This window comes from Setaria italica, chromosome VI (genome assembly GCF_000263155.2).
Source record: "Setaria italica strain Yugu1 chromosome VI, Setaria_italica_v2.0, whole genome shotgun sequence".
Taxonomy (NCBI): domain Eukaryota; kingdom Viridiplantae; phylum Streptophyta; class Magnoliopsida; order Poales; family Poaceae; genus Setaria; species Setaria italica.
This window is the reverse complement of record NC_028455.1, coordinates 4,747,871-4,771,391: the sequence shown is the minus strand read 5'-3', so window position 1 is coordinate 4,771,391 and position 23,521 is coordinate 4,747,871. Positions and strand designations below refer to the sequence as shown.

At 45.7% G+C, this 23,521-nt stretch overlaps 2 protein-coding genes across 2 annotated transcripts; one reads left to right on the top strand and one right to left on the bottom strand.

Annotated features, from left to right (window-relative positions):
* Positions 1 to 430: 430 nt before the first annotated feature.
* Positions 431 to 6,843, top strand: LOC101772194 (oxysterol-binding protein-related protein 2A). The gene is made up of 10 exons (XM_004972758.4): positions 431 to 903; positions 2,526 to 2,888; positions 3,135 to 3,213; positions 3,355 to 3,749; positions 4,170 to 4,325; positions 4,612 to 4,779; positions 4,876 to 5,016; positions 5,633 to 5,860; positions 5,943 to 6,056; positions 6,167 to 6,843. The coding sequence occupies exons 1-10, from the start codon at positions 511 to 513 to the stop codon at positions 6,320 to 6,322; spliced, it is 2,193 nt and encodes a 730-aa protein (XP_004972815.1). The 5' UTR covers positions 431 to 510; the 3' UTR covers positions 6,323 to 6,843.
* Positions 6,844 to 18,594: 11,751 nt separating this feature from the next.
* LOC101771787 (U3 small nucleolar ribonucleoprotein protein IMP4) lies at positions 18,595 to 22,506 on the bottom strand. The gene is made up of 8 exons (XM_004972757.3): positions 22,178 to 22,506; positions 21,899 to 22,008; positions 21,756 to 21,806; positions 21,368 to 21,511; positions 21,154 to 21,243; positions 19,231 to 19,337; positions 19,037 to 19,121; positions 18,595 to 18,946 (listed from the first exon to the last, which is right to left on the bottom strand). Exons 1-8 carry the CDS (start codon positions 22,371 to 22,373, stop codon positions 18,848 to 18,850), a joined length of 882 nt encoding a protein of 293 aa, XP_004972814.1. The 5' UTR covers positions 22,374 to 22,506; the 3' UTR covers positions 18,595 to 18,847.
* Between the last annotated feature and the right edge of the window lie 1,015 nt (positions 22,507 to 23,521).

Sequence of the window (23,521 nt, the reverse complement as noted above, 5' to 3'; positions counted from 1 at the left end):
ATGTGCAACGATCTCACACCAACCTAACATTATCTAATGTCTGATTGAAATATATAAATCACTATCCATTGTACCATATATTGATATAGACAATTCCTAATCTTTATCATGCAATGTGATTTGCAAAAAAAAAATCTTTATCATGCAAAGAGATGTGATGAGATGACAAACTAACCCTTTTATCAGCCCAGACAGACTGGATCAGTTAGTGGATTAAAGGGCCAATGTGGTGGTCGTTGCAGTTTTGTAGACAGAGGCCAGGCCAGAACAAAGAACCGGAAAAAAACCCCAAAAAGATCCCAAATAAAGCCCGGTCTGTTTGTAACCAGGAGAGGGAGAGCACCCAGGGGGAAGTGGGCCCCACAGATAAATAGCGACCAACCGCTCCTAAAAATAAAGCGTGGCGAGGCGAGCGAAACTCGCGTCTCTCCCCCGCGTCCCTTCCCTCCCCCACGCCCCGCCGTCCCCTCGCCGTCGCCGCCGCCGCCGCCGTCGAGCGCCGGTAGCGGGATGACGCAGAGCATGAGCAGCCGCGGCGGGAGCGGCCGCGGGTACGGAATCCACCACAACCACTACAGCGCGCTGTGCTGCCTCTCCGCCGCGCCGCCGCTGCCGGGGGACGCCACGCCGACGCTGCCGCTGGCGCCGGACCCCGCCGCGGCCGCCGCCGCGGCTTCGGGGGCGGCGGTGGCGGTCGAGGGGGTGCTGCACAAGTGGACCAACTACGGCCGCGGGTGGCGGGAGCGCTGGTTCTCCCTCCGCGACGGCGTCCTGTCCTACTCCAAGATTCGGGCCGACGCGGGCGCAGGCGCCGCGGAGGGGGACGGGGAGGTCAGGCTGATCGGCTCCAGGATCGGCGGCGCGCGCCGCACCGAGAAGCCCGCCGGCGTCGTAAGCCTCAAGGTCCGTGCTCGCCCTCTCCCCCTCTCGTCCGGTTCTTGTGATCCGGGCCTTCCGGTGGGGCGGATTCCGTTTCTCGATTTCGTCCTCTCTTTTCTCAACAGTTTCCTCCGCACATTTGCGAGTGCTCGTTCGGTGAATGCAATTCATGGCTAACTTTAACCTTTCACCGCGATTACTCCCGTTGAATTTGTGCGCTTTCTTCTTCTTCCCGTGTTGTGATTTCTGAATATGTTCATGGGGAATTCATCTCGTTGCCTTCATGGGGAATCGAGTTCTGCCTCATGATGATGGAATGGTAGGTGGGAGACATCGTCACATTGCTGGATCGAAATGACGTGACCTCTCTTTTCTATTTTCCTTTTGCCAGGATACTCGCATTCATTCCATTCCATCCTTCTCCTTGTCTGTGCATTGCCGTGACAAATCATTCAATCCTGTCCATTTTGTTGCTCAGATCATCATCTCCTCTAATCCATTCAATGGTGCTAGCATTAACAGGCTGGGTTAATTAATCAACTGATTAACCACCTGATTAGTGGTCCTAAGACCGTTTCTTGTCTAAATTTAGCAGAATCTAGTAGTTTAGCTATAAACGAACAAATGGCCTCCTTTTTATCGCCTGATACTAGTATTTCCAAAAGGGCCGTACCCTTCTCTGTCACGCGGTCAGGCACATCTTTGCACGTAAAGCCCTGATCCTTTGGCAGATTTTGTCTAAATTCCAAACCTTGTTGTCATTTCTGAAAAGGATGGGGACTCTGTTGCCATTCTATTGATCAAGATCGATTAGGACAACCAAGTTTATCAGTTAGTCGCTGTCTTATTACTGTGCACACTTTTTTAACCCAAAAAACGCTGTATGATAGGATTCATCCATATGGATGTGTACGTGATCTATGCTATGTGATAAGCTGAATTATTTAATGTGATTACAGGATAGGATATGCTCTGAGGATACTTTTGGAATTTGCATTATTGATTTGTACTGCTCCAGGGGTTGCTTTTCCACAAGGCTTTTACTAGCTGTTGAACTCCCAGTGTTAGTACTATCACTGGGTCTTTTCATGGCCTTTGCCCATGGGTCCCAAGAATTAAAGCATGTACAGTCCATCCAAGTGGCCACATAGAGAGAGGGAGCCTAGGAGAGGGAATAAAACGGAGGGCCTGTGGTCTATGTCAGATTGAATCATGGGGGTCTGTGGATCTGCAACAACAGCATAGGTTGTTTGATTGAGGTAGGTTTTAGTTTGGCTCTGTTTTCTTGGTTTCTTGAGATCCTTCTTTGCCCCCTTATTTTCTATTGGTAGATTTCATTTTTGTTGCCTTTCCCCTGACCCTTCAGTTGAAATTGAAGGGACGAACTCATTTGGATGAAATTTTTGGGGAATATCATTCCAGGTTCTTAAATCTCTCTTTTTTTGAACAGATTCCAGTATGTTTTTTCGTCTTTTCCTCTCTTTTTTTGGGGCCTTACTTGTTAATATTATGGATATTAATCTGTGTATGCGTATGCTTTTCATATGCCGGTGGATAATGTTGCACATGGAAAGTCCTAGACATTTTCATGTGCAAGGCTACCCAGTTTCAAATATATGGCAGCTAATGAGTTACTATGTTTCTAGGTGTCAGCATTTCGAGAGAGTAAGTCTGACGATAGGAGATTCTACATATTTTCCCCCACAAAGACGCTTCACTTGAAGACGGATTCAAAAGATGACCGTGTTGCCTGGATTGAAGCATTGATCCTGGCAAGAAGTGTTTACTCTCTCGGGTCACTCAGTGGGAGAGTAACTTTCGTGCAGTGCGATGTTTCGATTTCTACTGCAAGGCTTCGAGATCGAATGCATCAGGAGGATCTGAACGAGAATCTTATACAGGAATGTGAACAGATTGTACTTTCTGAGTTCTCAAGCTACCGGAAGCAACTGAAGCGACGTTATGAGGATTACTTAAGCTTGTTCGGGTCCTGCAGACACCATTTTGAGGTAAGAGCAGCTGCATATGTTCTTTGTATGTGTTCATGACTTTGTATAAAAGTGACAAGTAGCAGGAACCAACTTAATGCCTGAAAGTAAAAATACAGTTTTTATGTTGTGGGTTGTTAAATTCCTGCAAATGAGTAGATCTCATGTTGAAATAGTTACGCAATTTTGCAAAGGTTACTCCTTGAATGGTTACTCTCTTTTTCCTGCAGGAATTTTACATAGTGTATTACACACATATTTGTGCAGGAAGGTAAAGATGGAAGTATAGCACAGGAGGCGTTGACAAGGAATGACTTTTCTAGTTCTCGGCACGGAAATTTTAGCGGTATGATTTTAGCACATACTGGTGCCTGTCTTTCAATCTTCTCATGTTTTTGTTTCAAGTATCCTGAGTAATTTTGAACTCCAACCATTATTTCCTAAGAATTAGCATTTTGTTAATGATACAATGGTTGTTCTTTCCCAGAATATAGCACAACGGAATCTGATGAGTTTGAAAAGAACGACGGAGGTGAATTGATCTGTGAAGAAGAATCTACATTCTTTGATTCTGTAGACTACTTCATAGAATCAGGCAACAGATCTTCAACCATGCTAAGTGATCAGGAAGTTGTGGATACCCAAACACAAGATTCTAGTGACAGGTTACCACAAATTAGACGAAGGACTAGACTACCAGAGCCTACTGAGAAAGAGAAAGGGATCAGCCTGTGGTCCATTATTAAAGATAGTGTTGGAAAGGATTTGACACGAGTTTGCCTTCCAGTCTACTTCAATGAACCTCTCTCATCCCTTCAAAAGTGCTTTGAAGATTTGGAATATTCATACCTCTTGGATCAGGCCTATCAATACGGAAAAATGGTAAGATCACTTTCATTTCTTTGGTATTGCATGTCTAGGACATTCATCTGTTTCCCTTTACTTGCTCAGTACCGCATCACAGTTCAAATCAACAAATCCAATCTGCAAATGTGATTGTGAGGAATGCTAAAACTAGATGTGTTATATCTGCCCGAACCCATAAAAAATTTTCTGCCTGGTATATCATATAAGGCTTCTTGATGCATCATACTCTTCCAAAAGTGAAAGGTGTTTTCACAGTATTATAGTTTGATACATGTTAGTTTTGTTCAGTTATGATGTATCAGTAATTCAGTATCACTTGTGAGTTTGGGAAATGCTGCAGTTCTGTGTATCAATATATGTCATGCTTCTAATATTGTGTATGTTACTATCTTATAAGGATCTTGCTCATTTATATCTTATATATTTGAAATCTAGGGGAACAGCCTCATGAGAATTCTCAAAGTAGCTGCTTTTGCGGTCTCTGGCTATGCTTCATCTGTTGCAAGACCTTGCAAACCATTCAATCCATTGTTAGGAGAGACGTACGAAGCTGATTACCCTGATAGAGGAGTTCGGTTTTTTGCAGAAAAGGTTAGTTAAGGACTCTTTGTTCTTCTTATTCAACAAGGTGTCTCGGTCTCTGAGGGAAGGAATAGTGAGAAACTTTTTTCATAGTTACAAAGAAAGTGATGTTTTTATCACCTTTTTTTTTCTTTATGTTCATATCATGGAAAGCTGATATATGCATATCCAAAGTCATGTGATCTCTAATAAAAGCTACTGTTTACCTTGTATTGATCATCCATCTTATTATGTGATACTTTGCACTGGAGGCTTTTAATTTCATCACGTTGCTGTTCAACATTTCCACCAATAGGTTAGTCATCATCCAATGCTGATTGCCTGCCACTGTGAAGGCAAGGGTTGGAAATTCTGGGGCGACAGCAATCTCAAATCCAAGTTTTGGGGGCAGTCAATTCAAGTTGAACCAGTTGGCATTTTGACTGTAGAATTTGACGATGGTGAAATCTTCCAATGGAACAAGGTGTGTAGCACAACTAGGGACGCCAAAATCTTTTATTGATGTTATATATTTATTCCCATAACTAAATTCTGTTTTCACATACTAATGTCTTTTCAGGTTACAACAACTATTCACAACCTCATTCTAGGGAAGTTGTACTGCAGCCACCATGGAACCATGCACATAAAAGGGAATCGTCAGTATTCATGTAAACTTAAATTCAAAGAGCCATCACTTCTTGACCGGAATCCTCACCTAGTATGTTTCACTTAACTCCTTTCTTTTGTACTGTTAAGTGTTAACTCAAGTATTACTACTGTTAACTGGAACCCACATGTTTTCCTCTTCAGTACATTACCTTATGAGTTATGACCAATATGTGGTTCACTGATTACCATTTTTGTACTTTTGGCATTTACATAAAAAGAGTCTGGATGATTGCCATGTTCTTAACATCTGCCAAAGAAACTGAGGGAAATACACACTTGTGTTTTTAGGTTTCAATTTTTTTTATACCTTTAACAAAAGGCATAGTTGTGAAGAAGAATCTCTAGTGTGACTGTAGAAACTTCTGTTTTTATTGCAAGAATTCAAACTCCTTGTCTGAGGTCTCAATATCAGTTGTTGGAGTTGGCATCCATTTGACTTTATGTTAAGAACATGGCATCAATCTTCTCAAGTGGTTTGTTCTTTTGCTGGTTGTACATTTTCTGGGGGTTTGGCCATTGCACAGAAGTAAATTTCGTTATGTACTTAGGTTACATAGACTTATATCCTCCTCTTTAATGTCTGACATAATTGCTTTTAGTATTATGTTTGTGTCTTTCATACACTCTGCATTTATGTTTATCTTTTGCATGCACTTTGTCCACAGGTACAAGGCTTTGTAGAGGATAATGGTGGGAACAGAGCTTCGTATTTAATCGGGAAGTGGGATGAAAGCATGTATTATAGTAATTCTGATACTTTCAAGGTGAGAAGCGCTGATCAACTGAAAGGTGCCTCACTATTGTGGGAAAAGAACAAACCTGCTCCTAATCCGACGCGATACAATCTGTCTTCATTCGCGGTCACATTGAATGAGTTAACTCCAGGGCTGCAGGTATGGATATAAATGTGATTGTCATACAAGTGTCCCATAATTAAGTTTTTTTCCCTAATTGCTTGGCCATTCCTGGATATAGGAAAAACTTCCACCTACTGATTCACGGTTGAGACCAGATCAGCGCCACCTAGAGAATGGCGAATATGAGAAGGCGAATGCTGAGAAGTTGAGGTTGGAACGGCGTCAAAGAATGGTATCATACATGTCTCCTCTCGCTGTAAAATTTGGCACAGTTAGGGTCTTGCATAGTAAATTTCACAGAAGTCTGTCCAATTGCGTAAATCACTTGCCCTCCTGTTGCAGTCCACGAAACTTCAAGACAATGGATGGAAGCCCCAGTGGTTCGAGCAAGACAGCGAGGATGGGACGTACCGCTACAAAGGCGGATACTGGGAAACAAGAGAGAAGGGACGCTGGGACGGTTGCCCTGACATATTCGGGGAATTTACTGAAACATGAGCAGCCTGTTCTTGCAGTAGCAGAGGTTCAAGCAGCCAGCACCCATCTGGACACGCCATTTATAAATGATGGGGCACTACCATCTTCGCTGTGGAGCACATCCTCTTGTTAAAGAAGAAAAGGGGAGCACTGCACGAGGAATAGAGCATCGGAGAAGGCGGCATTGTCATCATGAACTGAATGGTATCAGATATGGATGGCCATGGAGGCATTGCCAGCCTGTTAGTATAGTATAGACCCGATGCAAATAAGGATGTTGATCTTCATTCTTTGGTAACTTGTGTTGAACATGGATCTGTTGTTGTTGAGCAGGCTACCCGGCCTTCATTTCCTCATGGAAGAGATTTGCTTGCTCGGCTAGGCAAAATTCTGCCTGCCCATGTAATGTTTTTGCTAATTGCAGCCGGGACTGGAAAAAAGGAACCTTCTGTAGAGAGAGAGAAAAAAGGCAGAAAACTTACAGGAACCTGACATAGCTTAGCAAATAAATTCCTTTCATCCCGATCTGGTGAATTTCCCTTTGCATTCTTGATCAATTACATGCATCTTACGGTTGTGCAACTGACTCAATGTCATTTCCTGTGTCGTCTTAACAGTGGCAAATCAGACTCCTAAGTAATCACTACTAGATCCCAACATCTCAATTTCCTCTGGTTTTCCATTCTGACGCTCTTCTTGAGAATCTCTTAAACCATCATTCCTTGGAAGCAATATCATGGGTTATTGTCTTATTGAGCATGTTTGGCATGGTTGCAATTACTCCCTCCATCCTACTAAATTGTAGGTCGTTTTGACTTTTCAAGGTTCATAGATGTTTAGGTGCATACAAACATCTATGCACCTAGAAAATCCAAAACGACCTACGATTTGAAATGGAGGGTCTAAGATAGAAACATTCAGACGCATATGGTACAGCATGCACTCCTATGTGATATCCAACTCAAAAGGCAGGTCCTGAGCTGCGAGTGCAAGTTAGCTGGAACGCACTGGCCGATCAGGTCTCCCACTGGTCTAGTCGCCGTGTTTCAGTCTTGTGCCCATTGGAAAAATTATCCCGACCAAAATGTGAACTCAATCGTCAAATTTCCTTGATCGACCGGCAGAGTCAAGCACAAACTTTAAAGCTTACGTACTAAAATGGTTTATAAAGTTGTGATATTTTGGATGTAATATCAGCGGTGTCTATAACATTATTATACTTCATCTTTTCCGAATTATTGGTTAAACTTATCTAACTTTAATAAATTTTATTAAAAAAATAACATCTACAGGGTGATTGGTTCCACGGACTCCATATCACATCGAATGTTTAGATACTAATTAAGAGTATTAAACATAGACTAATTATAAAACCAATTGCACATATAGAGGCTAATTCGCGAGATGAATCTATTAAGCCTAATTAGTCCATGATTTGACAATGTGATGCTAAGTAAATGTGTGCTAATCATAGATTAATTAGGCTTAATAGATTCGTCTCGCGAATTAGCCTCCATCTGTGCAATTGATTTTATAATTAACCTATATTTAATATTCCTAATTAGTGCCTAAACATTTGATGTGACAAGACTAAATTTTAGTCCCCTTAGTTTCATTATCCACCATGAAATATGGTAGAGTGTGGCCTATTGCGCAGGAAGTAGTGATGAGAGACAGGAGGTCTCTGCTTGAAACAGGGGTGACGGGGAGGCGTTGTGCTGTCGCACGGCGTCAACTAGGAGGCGAGAGGGAGAGAGGAGAGCTGGGCAACAATACCCTTTCGATATTATTGCTTTATTAATCCCCTAGTACAATTGGGTTTATATATCACCCATAACAGGAAAATCCTAACTGATTACTCCTCGGCCAAACAAAAGCCTAAACCAACTCTATCTCTTTCTTATCCTAATCAAATTCTAACTGAGCTAGTCCCCCTAAGGCGCCTCGGGCTGCTGCATGCACCTCCTGTAGGGGATGCCGACCATAACATCTCTCCCCACCTCGGCAAATAGCTTGTCCTCGAGCTGAAACTCCGAGTAGGACTCCTTGAATTGCGCCAGTGGTTTCCAAGTAGCCTGACTCTCATCCATGCTAGCCCACTGAACACGAACATCCCAAATGTCGTGCCGAACCCGAGCCTGGAGGACCTTTGCCGGCAGGGGGAGGAAATGGCCATTCTCCAACGCAGGAAGTGGAGGCGTCTGTACTGACAGATCCCCATGGAACCGCTTGAGGAGGCCGACATGGAACACATCATGGATTTGGGCACCAGCAGGAAGGTGCAGCCGATAGGCAACCTCTCCAATGCGCTCCACAATCTGGAATGGCCCTGCATATTGGGGCCCCAACTTGCCTTTCGGGCGATCAACCAAGGATAGGGCTTGGCGGTGAAGAAGGTGCAACCATACCCAATCAGCAACAACAAACTCCAACTCCCTGTGATGGTCATTGTAGTAGCGCTTGGAGTATTCCTGTACTTGCAACAAGCGATCATGGACTTCAGCTATGAATATGTCGCGTTCCTGCAGCAATTCCTCCACCGCGGGTAGCGCTGTTGTACCTGGCGAATACGGTACCATGACCAGAGGTGGTCGACCGTACACCACATGAAACGGGGATGTCCGAAGGGCTGAATGGAATGACGTGTTGTAACAGTATTCTGCCCAAGGCAGCCAGCAACCCATGCCCGAGGATGATCACCGGTGATGCACCAAAGATACATAGCAATCGTCTTGTTGACCACCTCGGACTGCCTATCGGTTTGTGGATGAAATGCCATGCTCATCTTCAATTTCACACCGGCCAATCTGAACAATTCCCTCCGCATAGCACTTGTGAAAATAGGATCACGATCACTGACGATGGACTCCGGAAACCATGCAGCCGGACAATCTCCTCAAAAAATGCCTTGGCCACCTAGGCAGCAGTATATGGGTGGCTTAGGGTGATGAAATGTGCATATTTGGAGAATCTGTCCACAATAGTAAGGATGACAGACTTCCCGTGCACCTTGGGCAGCCCCTCGACGAAATCCATGGCAATGTCGGCCCAAACACGCGAGGGGACCTTTAGTGGCTGCAATAGCCCTGCTGGCTGTAATATTTCTATCTTGTTTCGTTGACAAGTGGAGCAGGACCGAACAAACTCCCGGACCAAGCGGCGGTCATGGGGAATATGGAAATCAGTGCGCAGCCGCTGGAGAGTCTTGTGAACCCCTTCATGACCATGAGGGCATACTCGGACCCATTAGGAAGAAAGATGCGGCCACCATACAGAACCAATCCATCCTGTACACTCCAAAGATCACCTAGCCGGCCAACAAGTATGTCCTCGCGGGTTGTATGCAACTCCTCTAATTTTTCGGTATCGTACTTGATGTCAGCCAATAATTAAAAGGACAGATCAAAAATCACCTGTACCGCTGTTTCTGGGGCATCCCGGTCGGACAATGCATCAGCCACAGTGTTCAGACGGCCTGGGCGGTACTCGATGGCAAAATCATAACCAAACAGTTTGCTGATCCATTGGTGCTGAGGGATAGTAGAGAGGCGCTGGTCCAACATGTATTTGAGGCTGTAATGGTCGGTGCAGATGGTGAAGCGGCGGCCCCAAAGATAAGGCCTCCAATGTTGGCGCACAGCTTGGACCAACCCAATCAATTCTCGCTCATATGCTGCAATTTTCAAGTGAAGAGCAGCAAACGGCCGGCTGAAAAATGCAATAGGCCCAGCCCCCTGTGCAAAACAGCACCAAACCCAGACCCTGAAGCATCACAATCCACCAGGAACTCCTTGTCAAATGCAGGCAGTTGCAAAATAGGAGATGTGGACAACGCCTTCTTCAATGCGGACATGGCTGTTTCGGCCTCATTTGACCATAGAAAACCCTCCTTGGGCAGCAGCTTAGTCATTGGCTTGGCAATGATCCCAAAATCTTTGATGAATTTGCGATAATATCCCACGAGGCCGAGGAACACACGGAGGCCACAAGCCGACCGTGGGGTCGGCCAAGTCGTTACGGCTGCCACCTTGTCCGCATCCATGGCCACACCGTCCCTCGAGATGACATGGCCAAGGTAGGTGACGGACGTAGCTCCAAATGAACACTTTGAGCGCTTTGCAAATAGGAAGTTGGCGCGGAGCGCGGCGAGGACGGCACGAACATGTTGTGAATGCTCCACCCAAGTATTACTGTAGATTAAGATGTCGTGAAAGAACACAAGAACAAAGTGGCGAAGAAACGGCCGAAGCACCTCATTCATGAGACTTTGGAAGGTCGCTGGTGCGTTGGTCAAACTGAACAGCATCACCAAGAATGCAAAGTAACCATGGTGTGTACGGAACATCGTCTTCTCAATGTCGTCCGATGGACACGGACTTGATGATAGCCCGAACGGAGGTCCAGCTTGGTGAAGAAACGGGCACCTCGCAGCTCATACAGTAACTCATCCACCACCGGAATAGGAAACTTGTCCTTGACAGGCACTGAATTAATTGTCCGATAATCCACACAAAAACGCCAAGTGCCATCGGGCTTCTTCACAAGCAAAACAGGCGCTAAAAATGCTGAGGTGCTCGGGCGGATAATGCCCTGTTCCAACATCATCTGACACTGCTTCTCTAACTCATCCTTCTGAAGCTGTGGGTATCTGCAAGGCCGGACTGCCACCGGAGTTGTGCCAGGAAACAAGTGGATATGATGATCATAGGCGCGTGTCGGAGGCAGTCCCGACGGTTCATTAAACACGTTGCCAAATTCCAGTAGCAGGGGATCCATCAAATCAGCACCAACGCCACTGACGGCACGCACCGCGGGCTCCTGAATGTCATCCCGAGCAAATTCAATTCCTTTCCAAAACACCTGATGGTCACCACGCCAGAAAGACATACATAGATCATCAAAGTCCGACAAGATCGGGCCCAAAGTGCGGAGATATTCCACTCCCAAAATCACATCAAAGGAGCCCAATGGAATGGCGTAGTAGCTGATGAAGAAGGCTTCCATGCCGATGGTGATAGGAACGTCCTAGGCGCGGCCTTCACAGGCAATCTTGTCGCCGTTAGCCATGCCAACGCACAGACCCGTATGTACGAATGGGCATGCCCAGGTGACAAGCGATGGCACTGTTGACAAAGTTGTGGGTGGCGCCGGAGTCGAGAAGGGCGCGCAAGACCGTGCCCTTGTACTCGATGTGGAGTTGCATCGTATCCTCGGTCCAGATGCCCGTGAATGCATGGAGGGAGATGATCGGCGTGGCGTCATCTGTGTCCTAATCAGGGAACTCCATCCCTCCCTCGTCGTCGTAGTCTGCAACCTCTATGTAGAAGAGGCACGCAGTTATAGCAGAGGCCCTACTTGCGGCATTCTAGGAGCTCGGCCGGGGACAACCGATGGAATGGGCGCGGTGAGGCAGAGGCATCCTACGGCGGAGGAGACAACGCTGCTGGTGTAGATGTCAGGGCAGTGCTGTGCGAAGCCGCTGGGGCGGGAAAGGAAGGCCAGCCTGACGAGCGAGGTGGCTGGCTCGGTGTAGAATCCTCCAGTGCGAGGGAACGACACTCATAAGCCCGGACCAAGGACATGGCCACTTGCAGATCCCGGGGGTTCTGGAGCTCAACATCGATGCGAATCCGCTCTGGAAGGCCAGCCGTGACGAGCTGCACCTGTTGACGAAGCGCCAGACGATCAGCGTGGCACAGAAGAGCGAGGAAGCACTCCTGGTACTCAGCCACCATGGAGCGGAACTACAGCCGCGCCAACTCACCCAAGGGATTGCTCCGGAGAGGTGGACCAAAGCGTTGATTGCACGACTCCTTGAAATCCAACCACAACGGAGGCCCAAAGTCGCGTTCCAACATGAATTACCAAGTCTGGGCCATCCCCGTCATGTGATATGATGCCAGCCAGACTTTATCCTCCTCCAAGGCGCGTTGGCCGTGAAAAAACTGCTCGCAGCGACTGAGCCAGCCAAACGGATCTTCCTTGCTGTCAAAGGTGGGAAACTCCAGCTTGTGGAAGCAAGGAACGGTCGGCTCGGCGACCGATGGACCTAGGATAGGAAGGTGATTGACGGTGGAAGGCAGTGGCAGCGGCAGCAAGTGTGGCATAGGTGATGATGAGGGGGGAAACTGGATGTTCAAGATGGAGGCTTGCTGGGAACGCGTAGGTGGAGGCACATAACTTGTGGGAGCGACAGCGGAAGCGGCAGTGGTGAGAGTGGGCGGCGGCAGACTGCCGTCATTGGGCATGCCAAACGGGCGAGCAATCTGAAGAGAGGTAGAATCGGTGAGGCGGTTGTCCACCTCAGCGATGCGAAGATGTTGGGCGGTTAGCTATTTGGAGATGTCAGCCAATTGGCGCTGAATGGCGAGCAGGATGGAGTCGCCCCCATCTGGCTGGGTACTGGCGGAAGCGGCGGTGCTGTCCCCTTCAAAGGAATCGGCGCCTGGCATCACTGATACCTGATTGGTAGAGCGTGGCCTATTGTGCAGGAAGTAGCGATGAGAGACAGGAGTTCTCTGCTTGAAATAGGGGCGACGGGGAGGCGCTGTGCTGTCGCACGGCGTTAGCTGGGAGGCGAGAGGGAGAGAGGAGAGCTGGGCAACAATACCCTTTCGATATTATTGCTTGATTAATCCCCTAGTACAATTAGGTTTATATATCACCCAAATCATAACTGATTACTCCCTGGCCAAATAAAGACCTAAACCAACTCTATCTCTTTCTTCTCCTAATCAGATTCTAACTGGGCTAGTCCCCCTGAGGCGCCTGAGGCTCTCTGAACTGTCTCATCCCTCCTCGGATGTGATATCAAGGATTGTTGATCCCTTCCCAACTTCGGCTCAGATTCAAGAGTTCCAAGGCTTACGCTTGTGGCTTTTAGTTTAACTAGGGTGGAGACAAATTGCTCATACAAGACACATGTGGTAAGTTGCAGCGTTCCTGTCTCTGGCGACAGAGACCATCAGTCTCGCAAACTGAAAATGACCGATCCCAAACTTGTTTACTTTAGACAGCTCGTCAAGGACACAGCACTCTATTCCCGCCTCCACCGCGGCCGAAGAAATGGAGGAACAACCAGTTTGGGGGCAGAATTCCAACCGTAGCCTTTGCGCTCTTGCACTTGAGTGCTGAGAACCTCCTATTTTCTGGTGAGATACCCACCAATCTGGCCTACGGCATGCCGCTACTACAGCGACTCAACCTGGCCAAAGCTATCCCCTATTTTAATGTGTATTAAACAATCAATTCATCACGAATACAAATGATTTATTTCACAAATTTACAAAATCATAAATCTCTAGTTCAGAAACTTCACATCCCTCACCCAAATAAGTCTTCAACTCTAAACAGTTTATAAACTTCACAGGATGCTATAACAGCTGGCCCCAAAAAAAAGATATACTGCGGTGCAGTGCAGGTTATCAACCAAACCACTTCAATTCAAATTCACGCGCCAAGAGTCTCTAGTCGTCCTTCTTGGAAGTGTTGATGTAAGGCTGCACAACACAAACTCGCTTTGCGCTTCGTTTCTTTCCACAGGGTTCGTAGTTTGATCTGTCAGACAAGAGCAACGTATTAGCAGTAGCAAAAATTATTTAGCGTTGTTGATCATGACAGATGGAGGTGTGTGTCACCTGGTACAGCAGCAGCTCAAATCGGGGCCACTTGGTTTCTCATAGACATGATGCATTGCATTAAGAAATAGCAACAGCTGCGTCAGTCTTTTGCATAAAAGCTTCTGTTGAAGCAGAGCACATCAGCAGAGTAGCGCCCTACATCTTCTAGTCATGGAATACTACATAGTGGAATATGGACCTGAAAGAAATGTAGTTATCTCTATTAGCAAAAGTAATCATTCGCTTTGAATCAGTCTTTGGCAATAAACAGCAGGTTATCAGACTGCTCTGTAGATGGCAGAGGCAGACAGAGGTTGCAATGCTCTGCAAAGGCGGAATAGAAAGATGGCTAATCTACGGGTAGAAAAACAAGATCTACTCTCCCTAGTAAAGTAAAGTAGCAAACTCGAGTTTTAAGTTCGTATGATCCAATCTAGTAAACTCTCGTGCATAGATGACGTGGGATCATTTACATGTTTTGCAGACAGCAATAAAATGGCATGTACCAGCACCACCGCTGGTACTCACCGTGGCCACCAGTAGAGCCGTGTCTCAAGCTGCCGCTCAGCCCACAGGCCCACAACTACTTAAGTCGCCTTGTTTTTTCAGGCTCTACGGCCCGTCGGAGAAACAAAGGTCTCCGATGACGACCGACAAACCATTAGTGTCCCAAGTCTCCGGCGACCGACCGGCAGTCTCCTAGTCTCCGTAGACCGGCCCTCAGGCTCCCAATTACCACGGCCAGTATACAGTGACTCCTCCGTTTTTTAGGGCACTCACAGTCCAGACTCTATCCATAGAGTCTATACGTCGAAGACTCTATCACAAGAAACTATGCTTCATAATGCAAAGTTTGTAACAATAGTTTCTATGGATAAAAATTTTTATTATGCAACACAAAGAAAGCTGATCAGTTGTGGCATCTTACCATGTGATCCACCCTGCACCTCAACAGCTTGCAACAACCATATACGACATGATTAATCGGCAACTGAACAGAGGCATCCAGAAATACGGTGTTGTGATCAAACGGCAATTGAACTGACGCATACAGGATATATATCACCAGAAGCACAACACATACTTTAACACATACAAGATATATCAGCAAACGCATATAGGATATATATCACCAGAAGCACAACCCATACTGGCAAACACAATGCCTACAGTATACACTGAATGGCAAACAAACTCCACAGAACTTCGATGAAAGTTTAGATAGTAGCAATGAGTCATCCATTACAATATATAGCAATGGAAACTAAGATATGAATTGCAAACTGAATAGATAATACTAATATTTAGATAATATTAAGCCATCCATCATCATCCTGCATACAGAACTCCATGTCCATCATCCTCCAGCCACTCCAAGCAGAACTGTTAAAAAATAAGAATGGGTTAGTAAATTAACAAAATTGTACAGGTGGTTGATTTAACAAAATCTCAATGGTTCAGTAAAAAAACAAATATCAATGATTTTTGAACATGAAGGCTAATGTGTGTATATATATATATTTAAATGCATAACTCTACCTAATTAGTTCGATTCCCAAACTTTTGCCAAATGTGATCAATCAAATCAGATTGTAGTTGCCTGTGAGCTTCACGATCACGAATCTCGGCACTTCTCTGTATTACCTCCTCCATCACCGGATCATATCCATGAGCGATTGTAGACGCCTGAACAGTAGACGTGGTTCCTTCCTCGTTCAGGTCAAACGAATCATCCTCTATATCCTTCTCGTCCTCGATTATCATGTTGTGAAGTATTATACAAGCTAACATGATATTCTCAAGATCCCCTTGATCATATAGACGTGCCGGCCGACGCAAAATGCAAAAACGAGATTGTAAAATGCCAAATGCACATTCAACATCCTTTCTTTCCCCCTCTTGATGTTCTGAATACAGCTTGTGCTCAGCTGATTGTGGTGCGCGTATGGATTTGACAAAAACAGCCCAGTCTGGGTATATTCCATCTGCAAGATAATAACCTTTGGTATATTGCCTTCCATTCACAAAGTACTGCACCTGTGGAGCTTCTCCTCTTAATTCCTTGACGAACAAATCAGAATGACTCAGCACATTGATGTCATTGTTGGATCCCGCCACTCCAAAGAAAGCATGCCATATCCATCGGTCATGCGAAGCAACAGCCTCTAGAATGATGGTTGGTACACCATGATCACCACGAGTATATTGTCCCTTCCATGCATTGAGACATTTTTCCCAATGCCAATGCATACAGTCAATGCTCCCTAACATGCCAGGAAAACCACGACGCTCACCGATCTCCAACAGTCGTTCAACATCTTGTACTGTGGGGTGTCTCAAGTACTCTTCACCATATACTTCAATGATTCCCATTGGTCGCTTTTCTCCATCTAAGTCCAAATTCACCACTGCAGATAGGTTACTGTTAGCCTTTGTACTCTTTTCCTTTTCCTTCTTTAACCTAGCAATATATGCTGACCATTTCTGCTGACCACGTACTACCTTCCACATATGCAACAGATGGAATGCCTTACCACTATTCTGGCCAGCCCACATCTCTAATGCTTTGTCAGTCAACTGGTCATCACTCATCCCACTTTGCCATACTCTATCGGCATTTACCCAAACACCATGAAAATCAGTTAATGGTTTCCTAGAGCGATCCCAACGTATTTTCAGTTGGTTTCTGTTCCTCTTACGGCTAGTTTCTGTGTTCTTGTTGTATTCTGTAGTCACATCTTCCCAATACCGCTCTACCTTCTTGCCATTTCCATCGACTGGGTCCTTTGAATTACGCAACCAGGCACTGGCCAATCGTTTATCTTCTTCAACGGTCCAGTTCAAACGCTTGTCGGTTCTAGCATCGTCATCAACATTAATTGATTCATCTTCTTCTACACCTACATCTTTCACTGCATCATGAGATAGACCATCTTCTTCTTCTGCTGGAGAATGAGTTCTTGTAGCACCCAGGTCAATTGGAGACACTGAAGACCGATTCATTGCAGCACCAACAAAGTGGAAATTCTCTGGAAGATTGGTTCCATTAGGATGGTTAAGAAATGGGTTGGAATGCAGAAGATTTGAGAACCCTCCTTGTGGGTATAACCTGCAACCATATTGTTTGTTGTGTGGTAAGGTTGTCTGTTATTATCGTAACTTCAGAGAAAACTGAAAGCAACAATATATAGTGGCTCAATCGTAACCAAAAAGGAAGAGGTGATATTAGCAGTCACCTAATCTCTTCAAAATGAGAGGAACAGTATTGGCAAAAGGCATTCAAACTATTATCCATGAAATATATATATATATATACTAAATTACTAAAATCCACAGAATGCATGCCATAAAACACTTCAAGAGCAACACACCGACATGGCAAATTGAGAACAACATATAGGAAAAATAATTGCTATGAAATTGGCATGCCTAGCAACACCACGGCATGTCATTTATGCATATATACATTTTTCACATCTGTAACTAAAATCTAAAATCTATAACTACAATCTATAATCTATAACTACAAAGAAGCTGTGACCAAAATCTATAACACCACGGCATGCCATCCACGCAATTCATCTAGTTAACACAGAAAGCTGTGACTATATATAAAATCTGTAACTACAATGTGCATAGACAATCTGTGATCCATAGAAACGTATTTCTGTTGACATACCCTTCACTAGGAGAAGATGTTGGCCACCATCCACCAAAGGGGGAAGCACTGATTGGAGAACTGGTGACGGGAGCAGCAACACCTGCTGTTGCAGCGCTGCCAGCGGGAAGGCTCCGAGTTGCAGAAGCACCTGCGGCCGGAACACAGGTCCCAGGAGCACGGATGGCCGGAGGTCGGGTTCCACGGCCACCACTGCCCCGCCGGGAACTAGGCTTCGTCAATCGATTCATCCCTAATTCGAGATTTGTGTATGGATTTGGGTTAAAGCTTGTTGGGGAGGAGATCAGTTGGGGAGAAGATTTGGGGATGGATTGGGCGTACCTTGATTTGGAACTGGGTTCCTTTTGTACAGCGGCGACGAGCTGGAGAGCGCGGGGGACGAGCTGGAGAGCGCGCGCACGGGAGACCTTGCACGCAGGAATCGGCGGGCTCCGGCTCGCGCGCGGGAGATGGCGCGCGGGAGAAGCGGGAGGAATTTCGGCGGCGGCGGCATGGCGTACTGGATCCGTAGACTCGACCTTCCCCTCCCCCAATGCGGAGACTGGTGGAGTCTTCCAGCCTCGAACGAATCGAAGACTCGGCGTCTAAATAAGACGTCGTTTCTCCGTTTTTGCTCCTCTCTCCTCGTTAAATTACTTGCCACATCATCCAAATGCTTACATGGCAGTGCAATTAATAGGGATAGACTCCACGATGAAGTCTGCATTGTGAGTGCTCTTATGCACCTAGACGGAACAACCAGTTTGTCGGCAGAATCCCGGCAGTTGCCGTTGGGCTCACATGCTTCGTTGCTGACGACAACCAGTTTTCTGGTGAGATACCATTATGCCAACCAACATAGGCTACGGTAACAAACTATCTCAATGGTGGTAGCAATAGCAACGGCCAACGAGCCAGGCGGCAGCGAAAGGAAAAAAAAAAAGCGTAGTTGCTATGGCGGCAACGGAAGAGCGTAACTTGGGCAAACGGCTATAACCGCTCAACAAAACAAGGTCAGAGATTATAAGCCCAACTATTAATAACGACTACGAGTGATTCCAGGGAATTTCACTTATCTCACCCAACAACTCATCTTGAATACTTCACTGGATGCTATAGTCGCTGGGGGCCCAAATCGGGGGAAGAACACAGGACACATGATCCTACGCATTGATGTTACTATTACAGTAAAGGTTGAAGGGCCAAAAACAAAAAATTGCTGTACTGAGGTGCGGTGCAGGTTATCAACTAAACCACGCTCAATTCAATTCACGAGCCAAGCGTCTTTTGCTTCTTGGCAGTGTTGATGTAAGGCCGCAGCACAAACTCGCTCTGCGCTTCATCTTGTTCCACAGTACCTAGTTTGATCTGTCAGACAAGAGAAACATGTTAGCACCAGCAAAAATTATTATGCCGATGAAAGCCTTGGTAATGACTGGATGGAGATGTGTTTGTCACCTGGTACAGCCGCAGCTCAAATCGGGGGCCAACCTCCTTCAGGTCGATCGATTTGGGACCACCTGGTTTCTCGTAGACATGATGCCTTGCATTATAACATAGCAAGAGCTCTGTCAGTCTTGTGCATAAAACATTCTGATGAAGCACAGCACACCACTAAGTAGTACTCTATATCAAACTAGTGAAATATGGACCTGAAAGAAATGTAGTCATCTCTATTAGCAAAAGTAATTATTCGCTTTGAATCTGGCTTTGGCACAGGAAAGAGGTGCTTCAGAATAGTAGCAGTCCTTTCACCAATCTGCCAAAAAAAGCAGGTTATCAAACTGTTAGATGGCAGGCAGGCACGGCATGCAATGCTAGACATAGAACAGAAAGACGTAAGTGCAGAAAAACAAGCCACTTTTCCTACATCCAATCTAGTACTCCCTCCATTCTTAAATATATGACATTTAGGACAAGTTATATAGTTCAGAAATGAACTAGCTATCTTCGCCTAAACATACATATACTTGAGAACAGAGGTAGTACCTAGCGTAGCAATGAACCAGGATCCAGAATGACTCAAGCTCACGAGTCAAATATGATATTTCTGCATGCGCTTCCAAGAAGGCAGAAAGTAACGATAAAATCACGCTAAGCATTTCGAGCTAAATCAAGAAACAAATGGAGGTGGAGGTGCTCAGTTTATTAGGTTTGAATGGAATAAGACTATCTTCACAATAGTAAGTACAGCACTACAGCTCAGGTTAACGAGAAAAACATCATCACAACCTCCAACTTCTACACAAATTATACATTGAATCTTGTCAAACCTTGAACTGAAAGAAACGGAACGGAGAAAACAAATCACATCCCCACCCAAAAAAGAAAGGAAAAGGGGAACGCGAAAGTGGAGGTTCTCAGCCTTGAGTTATGGATTTAAATGTCTTTCATGGAATAAATGTCTCAGGTTAACGAGAAAGACATCATTGCAACCTCCAACATTGTAACGAGAACGAATATCATGCAATCTCAGGTTAACAGACAAACATCATTGCAACCTTGTTTGGAGATTCACAAGCAATTGTGTTTGATTTAAAACTGAAACTAACATTGTAGTCACCAAAAAAGACCAAATAATAACAATAGGGAAACAGAGCAAACTATTGAGAGTGGAGGTCTCAGTCTTGAGTTATGAATGGATTCAAGTGTCTTTCATGGAAAGAACATGGCTCAGGTTAACGAGAAAGACATCATTGAAACCTCCAACACTATACATACGCATGCACATGCCAGGATGCAAGGCCCATATTGAACAAAAAGGAGGTTACAAAAATGTTCTGCATGCTGTATATTTGAATAATATCGATGCTGCTCAGTTATAGTTTTGAATGGATAGATGCTATCCTCATAGTATGTCTCAGGTTAACGAGAAGTCCATCATTGCAGCCACACAAAGTAGTAAGGAAACCAAAAACTGTAGCGCTCAACATTATTTGAGCAGCAACATATTGGACTGAAACTATTGTTAAATTAACCAATGTGCAACAAAGCCAAATGAAACAAAGCAGCAAACTTGCTTGGGAACAGCAGCAAAACATGTCCAAGGGAAAAACGAAATAGCAGTAGACTATGGAACTGGAGGAGCTCAGCATCTTATTATTCAAATGAATATCATCAACTACAACAACAACATCATCATACTAGCACTGAACACTTAACAAGAAGCTGTCAATGCTAGCACAATTGAGTACTGAGTGTGTGTGTGTGTGTGCGCGCGTGCATGAGAGCGATATATCCCCAGAGAGAGAGAGAGAGAGGACGGGGGGGGCAGGGGGGGGGGGGCAGGGGGGGGGGATGAAAAAGTTCTCAGGTTGGAAAGTATCATCATGGCAGCCTCCAGTTCCTGTATGGATGCCCCGTAATGGACATGGATCCATGCCAATAAGAATAAATAAGATGCAACAGAAAACACCGTCGTAGCCCCCCACTTAAGCATTTTCATCCTACTTCCTAGCTATTTAAGTCGCTTACCTTGCTCTGAAATGCTGGTTTAACTTTTCAAGCACACATAGTGAAGAGCTCACCATGATAAAGGCAAAATAATAACTGTTAACATGAAACAATGTATATACCTTGGTTGAGAAGTTGTCCAGTACTAAATGGGGGTAAGCTTCTGACATTTTACCCATTGCCTTCCTGTCCTTAATGTCATGCCGAGTCACCTGCACACAAAAACAAAGCTTCAGGATACAACCAAGTGTGTCACTCATTTGTGCACCTTGCACTAGCCACTAGCACCACCACACCAGCTCAACATACAACTCTAAAAAGGATAAGCACACTTACCACATTGAGTAATCCAAAGTAAGCAGTTGGACCATGTGGTAGATGAGAGACGATCAACCCATCAGGTTTACCACGATGCTCATGGACCAAAATAAGATCAGTAATATCATGTGATCGGCAAGACTCAACAATTTCTGATATAACCTGCCAAAAGAATGAACAGCACACTAAGAAGCAAAGAACAATAACTAAGACAACAAAAACTAGACAGTACTATACAGTACAACGAATGAATTCTGCACGCAATATGTTCAATTGTTCACTAGTAACCACTACTAAACACCATGGACAACAAGAATATCTTCTTGCAAAGAATGCATGACAAGCACATGGATGAACAAAAGAAAGATATCATGGCAAATTGGTAGCTGATGCCACACTACTATACCTGACCACCACGGTTTATTCTTTGTGAGTTGGGAAAGACAACCTTCAGCTCCTAAAAATAGAACCAAAAAGGTCGATTAATTGAATGCAATGCACAGTTTTCAAGTCCCAGAGAGTATCTGTATCCAGTAACACAAAACATACCTTGACAAACTGAATCAGGGGCGAGCTGGGATTGCGAGACGTGGTTAACATTATCTTCGGCTCCCGGATGTTGGCAGTAGCGTACTCATTATCAACGATGCTCTTCGGAACTGCAGCACCCAATCACCAACCACAAACAACAGAGGAACAGCATCATTAGCTAGCTAGACACAAAAGACTACAAATCTCCCTACAAGCAAACGAACTGGAACACTGCATTCCACTCGCTCGAGTGGGAATGGCATGGAAGGGATGGGGGATACGGGAACAACAACGCACCTTGACGCTCCTGGTCCTCGAGGTCGATCTGCCTCCGCAGCTCGTGCTCCTCGTTGCGGAGCTCGGTGGGGATGGGCTTGCCTTCCTCGAGCGCCTGTCGGATGCGGCGCTTCTTCTCGAACTGCACACGGTCGGCGCCCTCGAGGCTCTTGGTGTACAGGTACTCCCGCCGCGTCCGCTGGGTCCGCCGTATCATCCTCGCTCTCCTCCTCTCCTCTCTCGCGCAAACGGTGCCGGCAAAACCCTAGGCGTGTGATCTGGCCGGCGGCGATAAACCCTAGCGGCTCAGCTTCGAGCTTCTCCGGCGGCGGCGGCGGGGTTGGGGATGCAGTTGGGGCTCCTCGATTTAATAGCAGCGCAGGTGGGCCGAGATGGGCTTGCACAGCTGGGCCATTTGTCTTTTCGTGCGTGTGATTTGCGATTTGGATATGGGCTGAGTGTACCCGGGAAACCTGTATGGCTTCCATTGGTTGAGATTCGTGCCCGTAATATCATCCGTTGGATGTATCTCCACACCTTCTTAACCCTAACTTCCTCCAGTGCACACCTCCGCCCCATGCCTGGCCACCACCGCCGGCTCGGCACCTGCGCACGCCCGCACTACCCCGACTCCCCATCGGCCCCGTGCGCTACCGTGCCACCGTCGTCGAGCGTAAGCTACTATTGCTGCCCGGGCACCGCCGCTCCCACACGCCATGTGCAGCATGGGCTCCAAGCGCCATTTGTCGCCTGAGCTCCACGCGCCTAGTGCCTCAGCGCTGGCGCTGCTCGTGCCGTCCCACCGCCATGCTCCGCCCGCAGGCCCGCCGACGTGCTTCACCGGCGTGCGGTCCGATGGTGTTGCTGGCTTGCGCCGCTGTCGCCGGAGATGAGGAGGAAGAAGCAAAACATAAAAATTCGAAAATGTTGATCATTGATTTGGAAAATGTTGAAACTGTTCTTTTGGGATGTTGAAATAGAAGGTGAAAAATGTTGAATGTAGTATATATTTTTACAAAATGTTGATAAGTATTTTAGAAAATGTTGAATCTACCATTTGAAAATGTTGATCTAGTTTTCAAAAAATGTTGAATCTATACTATAAAATATTTAGACTTTTAGTTGGACCTAATGGGTTTTAAAGTTAGGAAGCTTAACCAGCTTCCACAAGTTACATAGGAGCTTCCGAGTGTACCCACCAATGCTAAAAATTGAGTAACCTGAATGCGAACTCGAGCAATCCGCTAAATGGGTTTTACTAAATGCGTGTTGCTCGAGTTTGCATTCACGTTGAAGTTACAATTTTCTTTTTATAACTTCTCTATACAAAATTGGTTGTTGTTCTTATCGTACATATTCTGAGCA

What these genes read in the sequence shown, in the direction of transcription:
- LOC101771787 (XM_004972757.3), bottom strand. Translation starts at nt 22,373, where the DNA reads ATGATACGGCGGACCCAGCGGACGCGGCGGGAGTACCTGTACACCAAG. An exon ending in TGGACAACTTCTCAACCAAG is followed by an intron (nt 19,338 to 21,153) that starts GTATATACATTG and finishes TTTTTTTGGCAG; the next exon opens with ATTGGTGAAAGGACTGCTAC. An exon ending in GATGACTACATTTCTTTCAG is followed by an intron (nt 19,122 to 19,230) that starts GTCCATATTTCA and finishes TTATAATGCAAG; the next exon opens with GCATCATGTCTACGAGAAAC.
- LOC101772194 (XM_004972758.4), top strand. Translation starts at nt 511, where the DNA reads ATGACGCAGAGCATGAGCAGCCGCGGCGGGAGCGGCCGCGGGTACGGA. An exon ending in CCGGCGTCGTAAGCCTCAAG is followed by an intron (nt 904 to 2,525) that starts GTCCGTGCTCGC and finishes CTATGTTTCTAG; the next exon opens with GTGTCAGCATTTCGAGAGAG. An exon ending in CCTATCAATACGGAAAAATG is followed by an intron (nt 3,750 to 4,169) that starts GTAAGATCACTT and finishes TTTGAAATCTAG; the next exon opens with GGGAACAGCCTCATGAGAAT.